The sequence below is a fragment of the Melopsittacus undulatus genome, chromosome 4, assembly GCF_012275295.1.
Source record: "Melopsittacus undulatus isolate bMelUnd1 chromosome 4, bMelUnd1.mat.Z, whole genome shotgun sequence".
NCBI lineage: Eukaryota > Metazoa > Chordata > Aves > Psittaciformes > Psittaculidae > Melopsittacus > Melopsittacus undulatus.
This window is the reverse complement of record NC_047530.1, coordinates 38,761,654-38,778,395: the sequence shown is the minus strand read 5'-3', so window position 1 is coordinate 38,778,395 and position 16,742 is coordinate 38,761,654. Positions and strand designations below refer to the sequence as shown.

Here is a 16,742-nt window from a genome sequence, read left to right as displayed (position 1 = left end):
CCTGCTGCGAATAAATGGTATTTTCTTACATGGGCACAACCCCACGGCCAAGGCACCTTTGGTTTCTCTTTCTTGTTCTGTGGTTTGGCCTGTAAAATGCGTAAAATGACCACGTACTTCAGGCTTAGGTAGCAGCTTGGCTTTTGAACAGAAGAACTACATCCTGTCAAATACCTTTATGTGTTTCTCGGGCCATTGTTCTGTTATTTTGCACATTTTTATAATATTGGAGGAGGGTGACGTGTGTATTTCCCCATCGTTTCTTCACAGAGGGGGTAAGCTTCTTGCTGTGTGTAGATGGGGCTGTGCCCGGCAGCCCGGTTGCCTCTAGCTCCCCACCGTCTCCAGCTGGTGCCGGGCTGGGAGGAGAGCGGGTCCTTGGGGGTGCAGAGCGGAGCTGGGCGCCTCGAAGCGCCGCCCCGGCGGGCGGTGGTGATGGGTGGTGCCGCCCGGCTGCTCGCCTTCTTGGGCCGCGGCGGGCCCGCTGCCGCCCTCCCCCGGCGCCGTGGCGGGCGGGAGGATGGAGCAGGGGCTGTCCGCCATCACCCTCTACTGCACCCCCGCCGCCGGCCCTGCGGCTGCTGCCTGCGCCATGGAGCCTGAGCAGGTGAGCGGGGCCGGTGGGGCGGCCTCTCCCCGGACCCTTCTGACCGGGCCGCCCGGGTGAAGGCCGCTTCCGGGAGCGGGAGAGGCCTCTGGCCGCGGCGGGCTGGCGGGGGCGCTGGGGCCCGGCCACGGCCTGACACCCGCGGGGGTGCAGGAGCCGGCGCCGGCCGGTTGTCCGCTGTGGCGGGTGGGGCCTGGCCGCGGGGGGTTAGGTAGGTCTGTCAGCCTGTTCTCCAGCGCTGGGTAATTACAGCCGGCACGCGTGTCTCCGGTGTCTCTTGTTCACCGGCACATAATGCCTCTTACAAACGAGCCTGGTGAATATTAAATTGAGACAGGTTTCAGCTTCCCTCCGCGCTGCCAAGGTGAAGAAGGCGCTGGAGATGGTCAGGGACACTAGTTCTTAATTAAGTGTAACCTGGCGAGCTGCTCTGCTCTGCCACAGCCTGCTCTGTGCACGGCACCTTCACCGATCGTGGTGCCTGTGAAAGGATTGTCTTTTCTTACAGTCCTCCTGTGGCTCTGTTATTCTGTTACCTTCCTTCATAGACACTTATGCTGTTTAATGTCAGTTGAAACACGGGTGGAAAGTCAAGCTGCATGAAAAGAAAACACCCCAAAACCATATCTCCAAAAACCCCCAAGCCCCAGAATTAACCCACATGAAATCAATAAGGCAGTCAAGACGGCATGCATGGGTGGAGATGTTTCTCATTAGCTATTACCAGCCTTCTAGTAAGTAGCACTGTCAGGTCAGTAGATCTTTGCAAATTGAATTACTCATCTTTCTGAGGGAGAGCGGGCATCACAGACTTGGGCATTTCGGGTCATGGGCTCTTGTAAGGATACCCCAGTCTGACAGATTAAAAGATGCTGAAGTGAATAGTCTGCTTTCCGTGTTATTTTTTGCCTTTCTTTTTCCTCTTGTAGATGAAGGTTTATGTTATTGCATCACCTAATACTGGTTGTGTGAGCTCTTGCTAGCTTACCTGGAGGTGTACTGACACACCCCATCCTTAATTGTCATTTATTTATCTTGGCATTTGGGATGTGGACTGACATTCTGTTGTGCTTGGTGTTGAACTTACTGTTGAAGCATGCCATGCTCTCTCGCAGTCTCTGTCCAAAGAGTGAGATAAGAGAGGGGTGTAAAGAGGGTAAAAAAGGAGCAGCAGTTTCAGATGCTGACTTCCTGACGGGCAAGGTTTGTATGGGTGCTGTAAAGTCAAGAAAAATTCCACAAGGAAATATAAAAGGAAGTTGTTTTACAGCATTCACCAAGCACCTTAAGAGCATAACCTGGTGTGGCAAAAGCGCAAGGGTGACTGGCCTTTGTGTCTAATAGTTGCCAGAATAGAAGCCAAAGTAAATACTTCTGCAGCATGAGTTTAAGACAAGGCTGTTTCAACACCCATGTGATGTGTTGGAAAGGGAAGAAATGTGTGGAAGAAATGAGGTGGCAACCTGACCAAAGTGTGCACTGGAAGGATGATCTTTGTAATAACTTACTGAATCAGAAAGAAGATTAAGTTTGTAAAGGAAGATAAAGTGTAAAGCTTCAGACAGGAGATACTATTATCATTTGAGCTATCAAGTGAGCCTAGCTGGCAATTCTAGAATAGATCTGTGTTGCCACAGTTTTGGAAAGATAAACAGAATTTGCCATTGCTGAACTTTCTGCCTGCAGCTGGGAGAGCTGGCCTTTATTGGTTATGCATGTAGAAATTAAAAGGACAAATGCTACAGTGATGACTAAAACCCACATCCAGGTTTGTTGATTAGATAACAACCGAAACAACAGCTGATATGTGTTACTTTTATTGGATAATTTAGGACTCTGAACCGGATTACTAAGGAAACGAGGTTCATCATTCCTTGATGAATCCTTACTGTCTTGAGCAACTGCATTTGCCTGAAACTTTGTACCAGTACCAGCTATATGGAGCTGTTTACTGTAGGTAGAGTAAATGGAGTGTGGGATGGGTGTGCAGGGAATTGAAGCCTGCCTTTTCAACTTTAAATGTTATCTACAGTTTTTTTCTAAGTTAAAATAGTTGAAGCATTTGGGTTAAACGAGCCAAAATCGGACTGTGCCTTTACAGGAGCTCTAAGGAGAGGCTCATGTTGCTTGCTGTTGTTAATTGCAGTAATATTTGTGATGCCATGCTGCAAGATCCAGTGCTCTTCAGCAGTGTGACTAAACATGAAAAATGGCATCATTGTATGATGCCAAGAAAGGAGCATGAAATGTTCATAAAAGGCTTATTCTGTGGTGCTCTTTGCTCCAAAAAATACAGAACTGAGTCACAGTAAGTGGTGCCTGCTTTTATAGGAGCAGCAAGGCATGCTCCTTGTGCTGAGGTTGCCTCGCTGTTTTTAGCATTCATATTTTTGCAGCTTTGCTCTTCTGCTCCTGCTATGTTCCCAAGACTGGTATGTAGCAGAGAGAGTACACTGAGCCCCATATAGTCAGTTCTGTCTTTCTACGTGAAAATGTAATTCTGCATGAAAATGTAATGCTGTTTCAGCTGAACTACCCCATTGAGAACTTGCTGCTTCATTCCACTCTGCTCTTCCAGGAAAATGTCCAAAATGTGCCACAGTAGCTACAGAAATGCTAAGGGAAGCTGAAATGACTTGCAGTTTTGAGAAGCAATGGTACAAGGGCTAAGGATGATGAATGTGTGCACTCCCTCTCCACTGTGTAGAGCTCGGCACGTGATTTTTACCTTCCCTCCCTCTTCTCTATGGGCATGGGAAAAATCTGTGCCTGGAATGAAGGAAGCCGTTCTGCTTCCCACAGCTCCCTCCTGCCCTAGAGTGCCCACTGGCTTTCTCAGCTAACCAAGCCTGTTTGTGTTGCACAGCTGATTCATGTAATCTAGTGTAATACATGGGAATGGTGACGCTGCACTTGCAACAATTAAGGGGTGTCTTAATGTGATAAAATACATATTTTCATTAATAATTTTGAATCGTAATCTGTGGAGACTGTGAAGTTTGCATAGGCAATTGCCATTCGAAAATTGGAATGTGCCCCTTTTGTGCAACCTGAATTCTATGTACACACACACATCTCACTCCTTATGATATGGTTTCCAATTACAGGAGCTTGTGCATATTTAAAAACCTTCATGGTATATTAAAAACATGTGGTTGGCATTTCCTGGCCTCTCTGTCCTTCTCTGCATGACAGAAGTGTTTTCAGGGGGGTTTTATGCATTTGATGCAGTAGTGTCTATAAGATGAAGGCTCTGTTTTGATAGCTACAGCACAAAACCTTAGTTACATTTCTGGCTGCAGGAGTTACTAGCATAAAGAATTATTGATTTGCCTTTGAACTACAAGTATATTTTTTAATGCTTGTGGCCCAAAGACTGCATTGTAGTATTCAGTGGCTGGAAGAATAAAACCAGACATTGTACTTCTCTTTTTATATGTCCTCAGCCAGAAAACTGTATGTTGTTGTTTTAGCATGGTCCTGTGTACCAATTGTGATTGCCGATGAAAGCCCGAAGAAGCAGATTCCCTGATGCATCTTTTTAAAGCTTGAGCCTGGCTGCTTCATGGTCCTCCTTCAATTCTACTGCTAGAGGTGTCTGTCTAAGCTTGCAAAAAGATGGCTACAGCCTATAAATTTCTTGATTAATTTCACTAGGTATTCTGAAGCCAAGTAGAAGTGTAAATGTAACACTTAGGTGCTCAGTAAAATATTTAGTGTCCTGCTAAGAAACTCCCGCATAACACAGTGCTCTTCCAGAACAGTTGTTTTTGATACCCCTGTCTATGCTGAAGTGAAAGCACTTTACCTCCTGGTTATTTTTAATGATGAGATCAGTTTTTATGTATCTGCAAACAGTAATGTTTCCATCTTTTATCTGCAGCCAAGCTCTTGCAAATGTCCACTGTATACACTAATCATTCTAAAATAATGTAAATATCTCACAAGTTTTTTAAGGAGGAACTTTTCCAGTTCCAGAAGCATGTACCTGATATAATGATTCTTTTTTTCTTCATTATAGCAAATTACAAATGGAGATAGAGGCTTTGAAAATGTGGAGCTGGGTGTCATAGGAAAGAAGAAAAAAATTCCAAGGAGGGTTATTCATTTTGCAAGTGGAGAAACAATGGAAGAATATAGCACAGATGAAGAGGAAGATGAACAAGAGAAAAAAGACCTGTTGCCACCTGTAGATCCTGTAGGTATTTTACTTGATAAATTGCTACTTCTGGTTTACTGGGTAACAGCCCACATTTCATACATTAATTTTTGTGACACAAATCTGGTGTAGTGTTGAACATTCCCTCAATTTGATTGGCTCTAGGCACTGAGAAGGCTATGAGAAGTATTCCTGAGAAGTTTTGTCTTGGAGCTGTCCTCCACTAAAGTAGCCCTGTTACTTAGAAGTGGGTTTAATTTCTTCACCGTTCTAATCTATCCTCTGCAGCATGTCTTCTGTAATGATATTTGTGTGGTGTCTCCTTGATTTGTACTGTCGTCTGAAAATGGGCAGGGAAGGCGCTTGTTTCGTTATGTTCGGTGACAGTGGAGAGCTGAACCTCTAATATGGTGTTACCATACTGGGAATTTGATATAACTAAAAATGTTAGAAGTGAAAGAAACAGATGACTTGCAGAAATAAAGGAAAACTGATATAATTAATGATATATTAAGAACAGCTTTTAGAACATCTGCCTAGTCTGTGTATGTAATTCTCATCTGCCTTCTAAGCTCTTAAGGTGTTGCTCAACCTGTGAATGGAGGAGTCTTCATTTATTGGTCTGAATTCAGGTGAGGTTTTGACAGGTGAAGCTGTCTCCAGTAGTGTGTATTACAGCTGCTGAAATATGTTTTCCTTTTTGTCAGTGATTCTGGATCTATGCTTAGAGGTAAAATGAAATATATAATGTTTTATTCTGCTTATGTGTCTGACAATCGATTCTGTGATGATGTTTTATCTGCAAAGCTCTCAGCCATGTGTGCCAGGATTGGCAGCAGCAGTTCCCTGCTCTCTGGCAGCCTGTCTCCGAGATGATCTGCATCCTTCTCTTCATCTCTGCATATCCCTAGTCTCATGTTTCTTTTATGACACCCCCATGAACTGGTGTCCAAACCACTTAAGTTTACAAACTTCTTTACCCTCCTACAATTCTTACCGCAATGAGCTGGGTTTGCAGTCCTGCTCCTTGCCTGCCGGTGGGGCTCCCTTTCTGTCCCTCTCTGGGTTTGGTTGCCTGTATTGAGATAGAGTCTGGATCCTTTTGGATGTGCTGGAGTGTGGTCAGGCAGCTGGGAGTCATTGCTTTGTGCAGTGGCTAGTCCTGCCTGCTTGCATACTGGAAGCAGATACCAGTATGGAGCTGCTTGTTTCGATGCTTCTGATAAGAGTCTTTGCATGCACCAAAACCAGTACCCTGCTGTCTACTTGATATTGCTGTTGAAGTGACTTCTGCACCATCGGTTTAGAATCCATAATTAAGAAATGTGGTTGAAACTCTCTGTTTACTGTACAGTAGTAGGTCCTGTATTTATTTATATGTATATCCATCCTGGGAGAGCTTGGCTTTGTTGAAGGGACTGCAGTGAAGAGTATAACTTTCTGCTCATTCTCTTCTGAAGAAGTGGGGAACAGTAAGGAGTTTGCTTTAGGAAGAACTGTCAATCAGTTCCTCTGTTTTTCCCCTCTGTAGAATTAATTTATCCTAAAGACAGGGGGGAAAAAAAGCCCAAAAAGTAGTTTGAGAGCTGAGCTGCAGTGAGACTGGGAATTCAGCTGGGATTGGGGTTGCTAGTGATTAATGGGTGAAGCTGTGCATTTCATCTTGGATGGACTGATGGACTGTCTGTTTCTTGCTAGGCATTTCTGGTGTACGACAAAGAGTAATATTAGCCTGGGAGCAGGTAGGATATTGTCAGTATAAAGTATACCTGAAGTTTATAGTCTGAAAATAAATGTTCAAGAAATACTTTAGTTATAGTCTGAAAATAAATACTCAAAACCAGTGACTGTTAAGCTGCCTTGCTGGGTGTTGGATTTGTGTTTCTTTTCCTCCCTAAGGACCTACTCTAAGAAGTGCAAGAACTGTGAAGCTTACTGAATATCATGGTTATGTCCAGGCATCTTCAAGGTCAGATCTGTTCCCCACTATGCAGGTCATGTCAGATATCCATGGATATGTACGAGGTTTTTTTTCCCCAACTATGATTAGCAGGGGACCAGATCTGTATAATTTTTGGTCCAATTTCCTCTCAGTAGAAGAGTTCCACTGTGGTGCAGTGGTGGGAGGCTCACAAGCCTCAACTTACATGTTGTGAGGCAAGAGACGTGCTGTACAAATGGATGCTTAACTGAAGAGCCCTCAAACATTCACAGTAGCCAGGAATGCTCTGTGACCCTTCTCCTGCTTACCTCATAAGGTTTTTTGTTTCTTTATTCAGAATACTAAAGAGTACATTGTATGGCACAGTTAAAATTGCTTTATTCTCCTTTTACAGTTTATGAAATCCTTAATTTTCTTATGCTTCTTAATAAAAGGACCCCCAAACCCAGAATAGTTTATTGTGGAGCACAGTATGCCTTATATGTATTGCTTTGTATCCTGACAAAATAAACTTGATTAGACCAAGGGTTGCCATTAAGTGAAGTTTACCGTATCTGCTGCCTGCTTCATGTATCCCAGCTGAGCCACTCAATGAAGAAATGTTAATCCAAGCTGAGCTTTGACGTTTTAGCCAACTGCTGCCTTAAAAATGTTCTTATTGTAGGATTTCTATAAAAGCAATTAAACAGTCAGTTTGCTGAGACCAGCATGTCTAAAACTTGTTATCTCAGTTGGGACACAAAAAAGTATGATGCAAGTAATAGTTCTTTTTGGTCCAATTTGTTTTTAGAAAATGCTCATTTAATATTTTGAATAGAAACTTTGCATCATGAAATTTCAGAGCTTAGCTTGTATTGGCATCCTGGCAGCTTCTAATGACTTTCAGGGAAACAAATATGTTGCCACATTGTAAAGAATGACTTCAGTAAGTACCTTGGTTTAATTGTGTCTCAGGGCTAAGCAGACAATGATGATGCCTTTCTTTGTAAGCAAAGTAACATGTATGTATCCTGGTAATATGATAACCAAAGCAGTGTGATGGACTGCTGCTACTCAGAACAAAGCAAGTACTCAGAAAGTAGTAGGTGTTAAGTTTTGCTTTGAAACAATGATTCTGGCGCTTGTTGTATAGGTGAGAACTGAGTTCAGGAAGATTCTTGGACTGGAGTGGCCATTCTGTTGTTTCAGTTTATCTTTTTTTTTTTTTTTTCAAGAGTGAGTTGAATCTAGAACACGTGGTATGCTTAATACATTTTTACCTGGGTTTTTTAGATAATAGCACTCAGTATTATCTGAGTGTTCTCAAAGTTTAAATGCTTTAATAACATAAATGCTTTCATTTTAGCTGAGTCTTCTGTTCTAAAATTTAAATGCTTACACATTATACACAAATCTTTTTGCTTCTGTCCACCGAAACTTTATTTTGTAGTAATTAAATTTCTCTAACCGGTTCTAGAAGATATTCTTTCTGTTCATCTCTGGAGTGCAACTTGCTATAAACCCTTTGTTCCATTCACTTATTACATGAGTAGGCAGAAAATGGAGTAAGTCTTTGCAGAGCGACTGGAAGCAATGTAGCTGTTGGTGATAACCTTAGAATTCATCCTGCATACACCTCTGCAACAGAGCTCCAGAAGAGATTTAATTTTATTGACCTTCAGTGCTCAGAAAGATTGAATCATGTTCTTGAAGGAAGATTATTTTGACGTCCTGTAGTTAAAAGGAGCTTAACTTCCAATAGCAAAAGGTCTTCTCTTGAGGACTGTCGAACTCCAATTTTCTTTTAAGAATTTGTGGATGAGAGAGAAACATAGTCACTGGCCAAGTAATAGCAACTCGTGATACAGTAGGAGCTTTTTGATGGAGGATGGTGTGTGTTTCAGATCTTGGTTTCATTGGCTTGTGTTAGATGCCACAGTTTTACACGGTGCGTACACTGAAGGACCTATTACAGCAGTGATCACTCAATAACTAAACTAATTTTAAAAGCATCTTGGCACAGTAAATGATGGAAAAGTATTTATTTGGTAGCACATATTAACTCATAAATATGGGATTTGATTTTTCTTGACTTGGAAAATTATTCTTCTCATTTTGTCATTTCTCTGGCAAAAAGAAACCCTATGTTCTTTGGAAAGTTCAAGTGTTATTAGGGACTGAAATCTGGCAGAAATAAATATAGATGTGGATTGTTTGGGAGCATGGAGTGCTTGGAAGTTCAAGGAAGTGGGTGTTTGCTCCCTTCGGCAGCCCCATACTAGGAAACAAAATCATGTTTAGTTGTTGAACCAGAGGCCTCTTGGTTTTATCAATGGTCAAATCCACTCTGTTCATTCCTACTTAAAATGCAGTAGTTGGATTAAAATTGTATGTTGAGAATTTTTGCAGTTCAAAAAAAAGTTGTCATAACCATTGTGTTTTCAATTTTAGACAACAAGGTAAAGTCAGGATAGCTCAATAGTATAATCAGTCATTGTAGCAGTGTATACTGAAGAGACTGATGGAAGGAGAAATACTGTGCCCTTACAATAAACCAGTGTCCTGTGTTCCATACTGCTGTTCCTTGTTTCCAGCCAAGAAATACAGTATTACAGTGTCCTTGAATTGATTAAAGACTGAATGTTAAGGCTTCTCTGGCCAAAGGAGTGTAACATACAGAATCTGGGTATGTGGTTCTTACTGAACACTAATGCTGTCTGACTTGGGTACTGTTTTCCAGTATCACCCAGTGTATTAAAGCTACTTCATACTGAGCCATTGCCTGACAGGCCTGTTCATATCACCTAAACAGTTCTGTTTTTCTCTAGTACCTCTCCTTGCCCCACATTCACCATTCCTGCTTTGATCCCCAAGGTGCTCTGGGAAACCACTCAAGCTTGCGCTGAGGAAGTAAGCAGGAAGGAGGGAAATACTTCTTGGATGTGTTCCTTTGTTCCTGGTTGTTCTCTCATGGTTTCGTATTGCCTTTCGAGACCCCCAAAAGTATGCTCCTTTTTTAAACTGAGAGGACTGGCAAAGCCTTTCATGGTGGGGGTGAAAATTTCAAGTCTCTGGTTGGGCTTTGTCAAAAAGCAGAGGTTTCCCTGAAGCTAAACTTAGAAGTGTTCCTAACATAACCAGAGTGTTATTTAATTGTTGGGGGGGGGGGGGTGGAAGAGCAGAAATAGATGGAGCCTCTCTGTCTGCTGAGCCTCCGGTGTTCTCTGCATTTGTGTTATACCACAAACACCCTAGAATATTCTGAGCTACTTCTGTCACGTTGAAGTTCGCTTGCTTTGTCGCTCTTAAATGTCTTGTAGCTTCTTGCTCACAGTGGCACAGCAAGCCCCTATTTGTCCTGTTTACTGTGTGAATGGTTTTTAACCTTGTTCACCTTGTTAGGAAGGATTGTACAGAGCCTCCTTAGTGTCATTATTTGCACCTGTGGCAACAAGCTTTTACAGCACTTTCCTTGACTTCTTCAACTGAGCAAACTCCAAAATGATTGTTGTTAGCCTATCTACCAACTGAGCGCGTAATCCAGAAGCTGGAGGTGCTTTTGTGCAGGCAGGATAGCAGCTGAGTTTGCTTACTTTCACCTTGGCAGGACATTTTCCATTTCCACTGCCAAAACTATGTAACATCTGGCGTTTTTCAGCCTTGGCCAACTCGAGTTTCTGGCTTGACAGACCATTTCTTGCTGCTGATTTTAGAGCTATGCTTGGAAAGCACTGAAGCCTAGTAGCTTGTGTATGTGTGTACTGAAGCTGTATTATTTACAGTAGTATTGGTGTCCTGTACAGGTATCTATCAAATAAGATTACTGAAAATGGTTACTATCAGATGGTTTTTAGCAACAAGTTATAAATACATATGCAACTGAGTGGAGCTAATGGGTTTCATTTAATAAAAGCTGACACTTTGAATTGCTACTTTCCACAAGCAAAGTACCTCTAGAGAGATGTTTATTGAGGGGAAATACAGAATAAAGAGCTTTCCTGAATCTCTTTGAAGACTGTTAGCTATAAACATGTTCTAAGTTCACTGTGAAATACAAGTTTGCATTTTCACAAAAGTGAAGATCCACAGCTTTTTCCCTGATAGTTTTGAATCTGTTTTGCCCCTTCTCCTTTTTATTACGTGGCTTGTTTTATTTTTATTTAAGATACATAGCCTCTTTCCTTAGTGAAGAGGATAGTCTATGTATGGCCATTAATGTCTAAATCTTCTTTAAGTTCCTATGTGTAAGTACCCCAGTCTGTCTGGAGGCTGCAGCACTTCCTCTCTGTGAGTTCACCACAGTTGTGCTAAGGGCAGCTCCCCCTCCTTGTCTTCCAGCCTGTCTTTCCTAAAGAGTCTGTATCCCTCCACTGCACAGCACTCCAGTTATGTGAGCCATCCACTGCATCTCTGGGGTCTCAACAAGATCCTACTGCTGCAGCTCTACATACTACTGCACACAATTTAGCCCCATGCTGTGTGCTTCAGTGTGCAGGCACTTCAGAGAGACTTCCTTGCTTACATGCAAATAATTGAGGTGACACCACTGAAGCCCCGTTTTGTGCATTTTGTGTTCCTCTTGTTCACATCACTGCAGGTGCTTTGCCTGTCAGCCTGTCCATTGCTCCCTCAGAAGGATGCTGTAGCTGTCTCCCTTCCTCATGCTTCCTGGTCTTATCCTTCAAACAATTCTGAATGGTAATTCCAATTGGTAATTCATATCTGCTTGTAAATACTTGGAAGCGGCCTCTTGCTCAGGGACCACTTTGAAGGTTTGGTTGTAAACAGTCTTTTGCAGTTCTCTTATTACTGTAGTAAGTGGCTATTTGATTAACTCACTTTTCTTTTTGGCCTGATAAAATTCAGAACATTATGGAAAGGTCTTTCTAGTTATAGGAATTACCTTGGGATTGAGTTGGATGTTTGTCATTTCCTAGTCTACGACTGGAAAACAAAAACCAGTGAAACAGATTTTCCCTGATGTAAACTGTGGTTATATTTATATCTTATGTTGACACTTTGCTTCATGTGTGTCTGGTCTAGATTTATTTTAAATAAAAAATACTGTGGTAGCTGGCAAACAGGAAACATTGCAGATTTTTCTTCTCAATCTGTTTGAGCTTTTGCATGTATTACCATGTGCCATGAACATATAGTGATCATGTATTCATACTACTCTTGTTCTTACAGACAACACTCACATGGGGACCGTACTTGTGGTTTCACATGCTGCGAGTTGCCACATCAACCTTATCAGGTATTGCTTTATTTAATTCTCAGGTAAACTAGTAATGGAATATTGAAAGTTGCATTGACAGACTGCAAATCATCTTTGTGAGTTATGACCCTGTATTTTGCTTTGAATCAACAACTCTTGAATGGAACAACAAACAGAAAATACCCTTTTGCTGAACACTGTTTTTCCCCTTTTTCTCCATATGTAGATAGGGTGGTGGTGGTGGTTTCTATTAGGTCTTGTATGGAATTGTTTTGTGTGATGTTACCTGAAAAGAATGCTGCTTGGAGTAATTAAAGTGACCATTTTTATGAAGGCAACTACCAATTACCCCAAGAACACATCTAGTTATGGTGCTTTACACAGGCTTCTGAGGTTACAAAATAAACAAAAATAAGGCTATTGTCAGGCATCTTAAACTCACTGTTTATTTGACCTGTGGACCTCATAAAATGTTGTGACATTTATAAAATCCTTGCCCTAGTTTGTGTTCTTCCCAAGGTGTAAAGTATATTTATTGCTGGGTTTTCTTTGACAAATGTGGAGTTTCTGTCATTGTACACCTAATTTTGAGTATTCTTAAAAACTACTGGCAGTCTGTTCTCTTAATTAACATACCCTTACTTTTAGAAACACTTTTTATCTTATATACAGTGTAATTCTATTCTTTGTCATACCTGTTCTTCATACACAGAGGTAGATACGGCTTTCCTTCCTGTCAAAAGTCTGTTATGAAGATTAGCACTTCCTTCTTCCCACTTCAGTTTTGCCTCTTACATTTGTAATTTGAACTGGTCTTTTGCACAGAGCTCTGAATGCCAGAAAAACTATAAAATGAGTTATTGTGAACATTCACTGAAGCAGTCAATTGCTAACTTCTAACTTGTTTTCCCTAAAGATGACTAACTCATTTGCATTCTCAGGGCAGATTTGCAATTTGAAGTACAATATATTTGACTGCTTGCTTGCCTTTACTCAAGAACCAGTGCTGTAGCTATCATTGTGGTAAAGAGACTGTCACAAGCTCTCCTGTTCCATACTCCTATGAGCTACATGCTTCAGCAAAGTAGCACTGCATGTAGCCTGCAGCTTGGAAATGGAGACAGCTGAAACCTAAGTATTTCATTAATCCATTAATATGCAACATAGAACATTGTTAAAACTGATAGTGTATGCATGTTTCAATAAATAACTCTCTAGTTTGCTGATACCATTAGACTTGAGTGAAATAAATTATGGTTGGTAGTGATGTCTTTTTAAACTGAAAAATACTCCGTTCAAATTCAGTTAAAATTGTCCTTTAGCAAAAGAAACCTAGATCCAAAGCTGAAACTAGTAAAATTCAAACAAACATCACCACCATTCACTGATTTCCATATTCTCCTTTTGTTCATTCTTTATCTTAAAGAACTATTACTCATCTATTAAGCTACTAATTACATGTAAGTAGATCAGCCTAGCAGATAGTGGTTTTGTCTTTTGAGTGAAGTAGGACAATGGAAAACCATTCAGAAAAAATGACTACACCTTTTAAAATAACACTGTATTTAAGAATTTTCTTCTAGATACTAATCATATGTAAACCTCACTGTTTTTTAGTGTGTGATTTCCTTGGGGAAAAGATTGCATCTGTTTTGGGGATAAGCACACCAAAATACCAATATGCCATTGATGAGTATTACCGAATGAAGAGAGAGGTATGTGATGGGGTTCTTGCACTCCTCCCAACTTGCCTTCCCTGGTATTTTAAAACATTTGTATCCCAGCATTAAAATTAAATTCTAGAACCTCTGTTTCTGCTTATCATCAGTTTCCATTTGACATATGATTAATGCTTGCTTATCGTCAGCCTTTTCCCACAAGCTCCTCAAGTTTCAGAACTGGTTGGGTCCTGACCACTGCTCCATTTGTTCCTCTTGCACAATGCATTTTCAAGTCAACAGTGTGAGGAAGTTGGGACAGAGCAGTTGCTGGACACTGTAAAGATGCAGCTGCCAGGAACGTACCTTCCAACTCTCAAACTTCTTCAATGAAGTGTCAAGGGTAAATTGAACATGCTGTTACCATTTGTTCTAAAGCATAACTGGAAATGACTGACAGGTAGCCAGTGCTTTATGAAAAAAAAAAACAAACCTAATCCAACAATTAATAATCTTAATTTGCAAGAGATGGGAAATGGCTTTACTGCTTAGTTTTTATTTTTGATAGCTCTTTAGTAGTAAGAGTCAAAAAAGCTTTAGAGAAGGTAGTGAAATATCATTACTGCTATTGACTTAAAAACTGTTTATCTGGATTTGTGACTTTTTTGTGTTTAACATAGCTTAATCCTCACTTTTTCCCATGTTTTTTTGTTGTTTTTTTTTTTTTGTAATGGGAATTCTGGAATATACCTTATCATGTGCTGATGACCAATGGAACAAATGTCCTTGCCTTGTAACAGGAACTGCTACGCTGTCGTGGAAAAGCCTTACAGTGAGTGCAGGAGGTAAATAGTAGGTTATGAATCTGGTTATCCATTTTTAGGAGGAAGAGGAGGAACAGGAAAACAAGCTGTCAGAAGAAGCAGAAAGACGGCACCAGGAACAGCAGAACAAGCCACAAGCTGAAGCTCCTGTCCAGACAGACCAGCCTGAAGCAACGGCATGCACTTCATTCGTGAATGTAAACTTTGAACATGAGGGAGATTGCCAGTCCATTGGGGAAGATAAACAGGATGTGGTTCCTGTCCCTCCGTAACTGTAAAGTCCTGTATGATGTAGGAAGTAGGAAGTGTCAGGTGTCACACTCTGACTATAAGAAGCAGGAAAAATAGGAATGTACTAGTTCAGTGAAATACAACTTCTAGCATTCTTATTGATCAGGAGAGAGCTTAGCGATGTCTGTTCAGTCTGTTTGCCTAAGGAAGGCTGAGGCATCCTGCTGAACTGGCACTTCACATAAAATGAAAATTGCACTAGAAACATTTGGTCTACAATTGAATGTGTAAGCTAATTTCTGTGTAAAGCAAGTAAAAATGTCTTTCCTTTGAATTGCTGTGTCTCTTACACCTGTGGACTGTAAATGCAGGCTGTTTCCTACTTCTAAACACCTGCTTCTGATTTGCACATTGTTTGCAACTCAGCTCTCTATGAACAGATTAATAGGAATCAATATTCTGTAACTCACAAGTCATTATAATAGTGTCTGTTTTCCCCTATTTATTGTCACTGTTATATGCATGTTGTTTGGTTTCTTTTTCCTGTTGTTTCACACAAGAGACAATGTTACATTTAATGTTAATTAGATTTAAGGTCCACTGAATTTTAATTTTTATTCTAAAAAACAACTTTAAATGAGGGTGTAATTATCTTTAAGGACTTACTAACAAGTACCAGCATTCTTGGAGGCCCATAGTGTTCAGCTGTTCCACACAGTGCTCTAGCAAAGTACAGAACTAACATCTGTGTAGGATGTTTTCACTCAAAGTCCAAGAATTAAGAGATCCACCTGCTTTAATACCTCCCATGCTCTGAATGATCCAGAGAAGTAAACTAACATCTTGCTAAATGATACTGAATCCCCTGGACACTGTATATGGAACCGATCAAGAACTTTTCAGACATAGATTACCAGAGTCATTGTACTTAATTAACCTGGACTATTTGTTTAATGTTGAATTACCAGTAAGGGACATGCCATTGCAGATGTTCCACTCCCCAGAATACATAAATAACTAGAAATCCCAAAACCAAACTTACGATTCCTCCTTTTTCATAAATAAACAAAACACTTGTTGCAATACTGCAACAATAGAGATTGTTAGCTAAGTGAAACACAGATGGCTCCAGAGCTTTTAAGTAGCCCAGATGCCAATGAAGTCTCTTTTACTCCAGTCACCCTCATTCTACATGCAGCCTGTGAAAGGAAAATGGTTAACTTTGCGACAATCAGATGTCAGTGCCCCAGTCACTTTTATTCTATAGCCATTTCAAGGGGCAGAAAACCTGCACCGGTTACCATGTGAAACAGTACTTCTAAAAGAAAAAACCAGTCTCCACTGACAGTGTTGGGTATTGCTGTATGTCCCTGGTTCCACTAACTGAGACACCTGATGTAACATCAGAGGCCATGTAACTTGGCTGTTAGTTTCCAGGGTTTGGTTATGTATTTCGGACAACCTCTCCTGCAACTAGTGTCCTCTGAAGCACAAATCCCGTCTCCTCTCATCTGCCCATAGCATTCCAACACTACCAGAAAATCTTCTGAAGAGTATTCAGTCATCAGCTCCATGACATCTGTTTTGATACACTCTTCTTTGCATCCTCCTTTAATTGTAAGACCGAGGGTGCTGACAGCTGTATGAAATAATTCCTTAACCTGAACAGCTGCAGGGGAGAGCTTAGTTCCACACCTGGGGAATACACAGAACAACGACGTGTTAGGAGTTCTTACACCATTACAGGCAGAAAGCCTCATACAGCTCAAGAATAAAGCTGAAGGATGCTTTGCTTTTCTGCCAAGAAATTTGTATCAGTAGCATTGGCTGTCCTCCCCCACCACACACTCTTTTGTCTCAGAAATGCTGTCACTGCCTTGGGTTTAAACTGTATAAAATACTGTATTACTCACTGTGCCTTAATCCTTCCTTTTTTTTTGCAAACTGTATGAAAGTGTTTACTTTCATAATGTTTTAATTTTCCTGTAAATGCATTAATTGGTTATTTTATATTTAATATAATTTTTGAACTGGAAGTTGGCTATGGGTTTTCTTTAAAAACTGTGCGGTCTTTGCAGGTGCATGTGCCTGTTCAGTGTTTTCATCTTCACAGAGTCGCACATC

General features: G+C 41.0%; 1 protein-coding gene across 1 annotated transcript; it reads left to right on the top strand.

Annotated features, from left to right (window-relative positions):
* The first annotated feature begins 452 nt into the window (after positions 1–452).
* FAM177A1 (family with sequence similarity 177 member A1) lies at positions 453–16,654 on the top strand. The gene is made up of 5 exons (XM_034061400.1): positions 453–607; positions 4,629–4,805; positions 11,878–11,944; positions 13,523–13,620; positions 14,447–16,654. Exons 1-5 carry the CDS (start codon positions 521–523, stop codon positions 14,657–14,659), a joined length of 642 nt encoding a protein of 213 aa, XP_033917291.1. The 5' UTR covers positions 453–520; the 3' UTR covers positions 14,660–16,654.
* Positions 16,655–16,742: the final 88 nt, after the last annotated feature.

What these genes read in the sequence shown, in the direction of transcription:
- FAM177A1 (XM_034061400.1), top strand. Translation starts at nt 521, where the DNA reads ATGGAGCAGGGGCTGTCCGCCATCACCCTCTACTGCACCCCCGCCGCC. An exon ending in TGTTGCCACCTGTAGATCCT is followed by an intron (nt 4,806 to 11,877) that starts GTAGGTATTTTA and finishes TTGTTCTTACAG; the next exon opens with ACAACACTCACATGGGGACC. An exon ending in TGCCACATCAACCTTATCAG is followed by an intron (nt 11,945 to 13,522) that starts GTATTGCTTTAT and finishes ACTGTTTTTTAG; the next exon opens with TGTGTGATTTCCTTGGGGAA.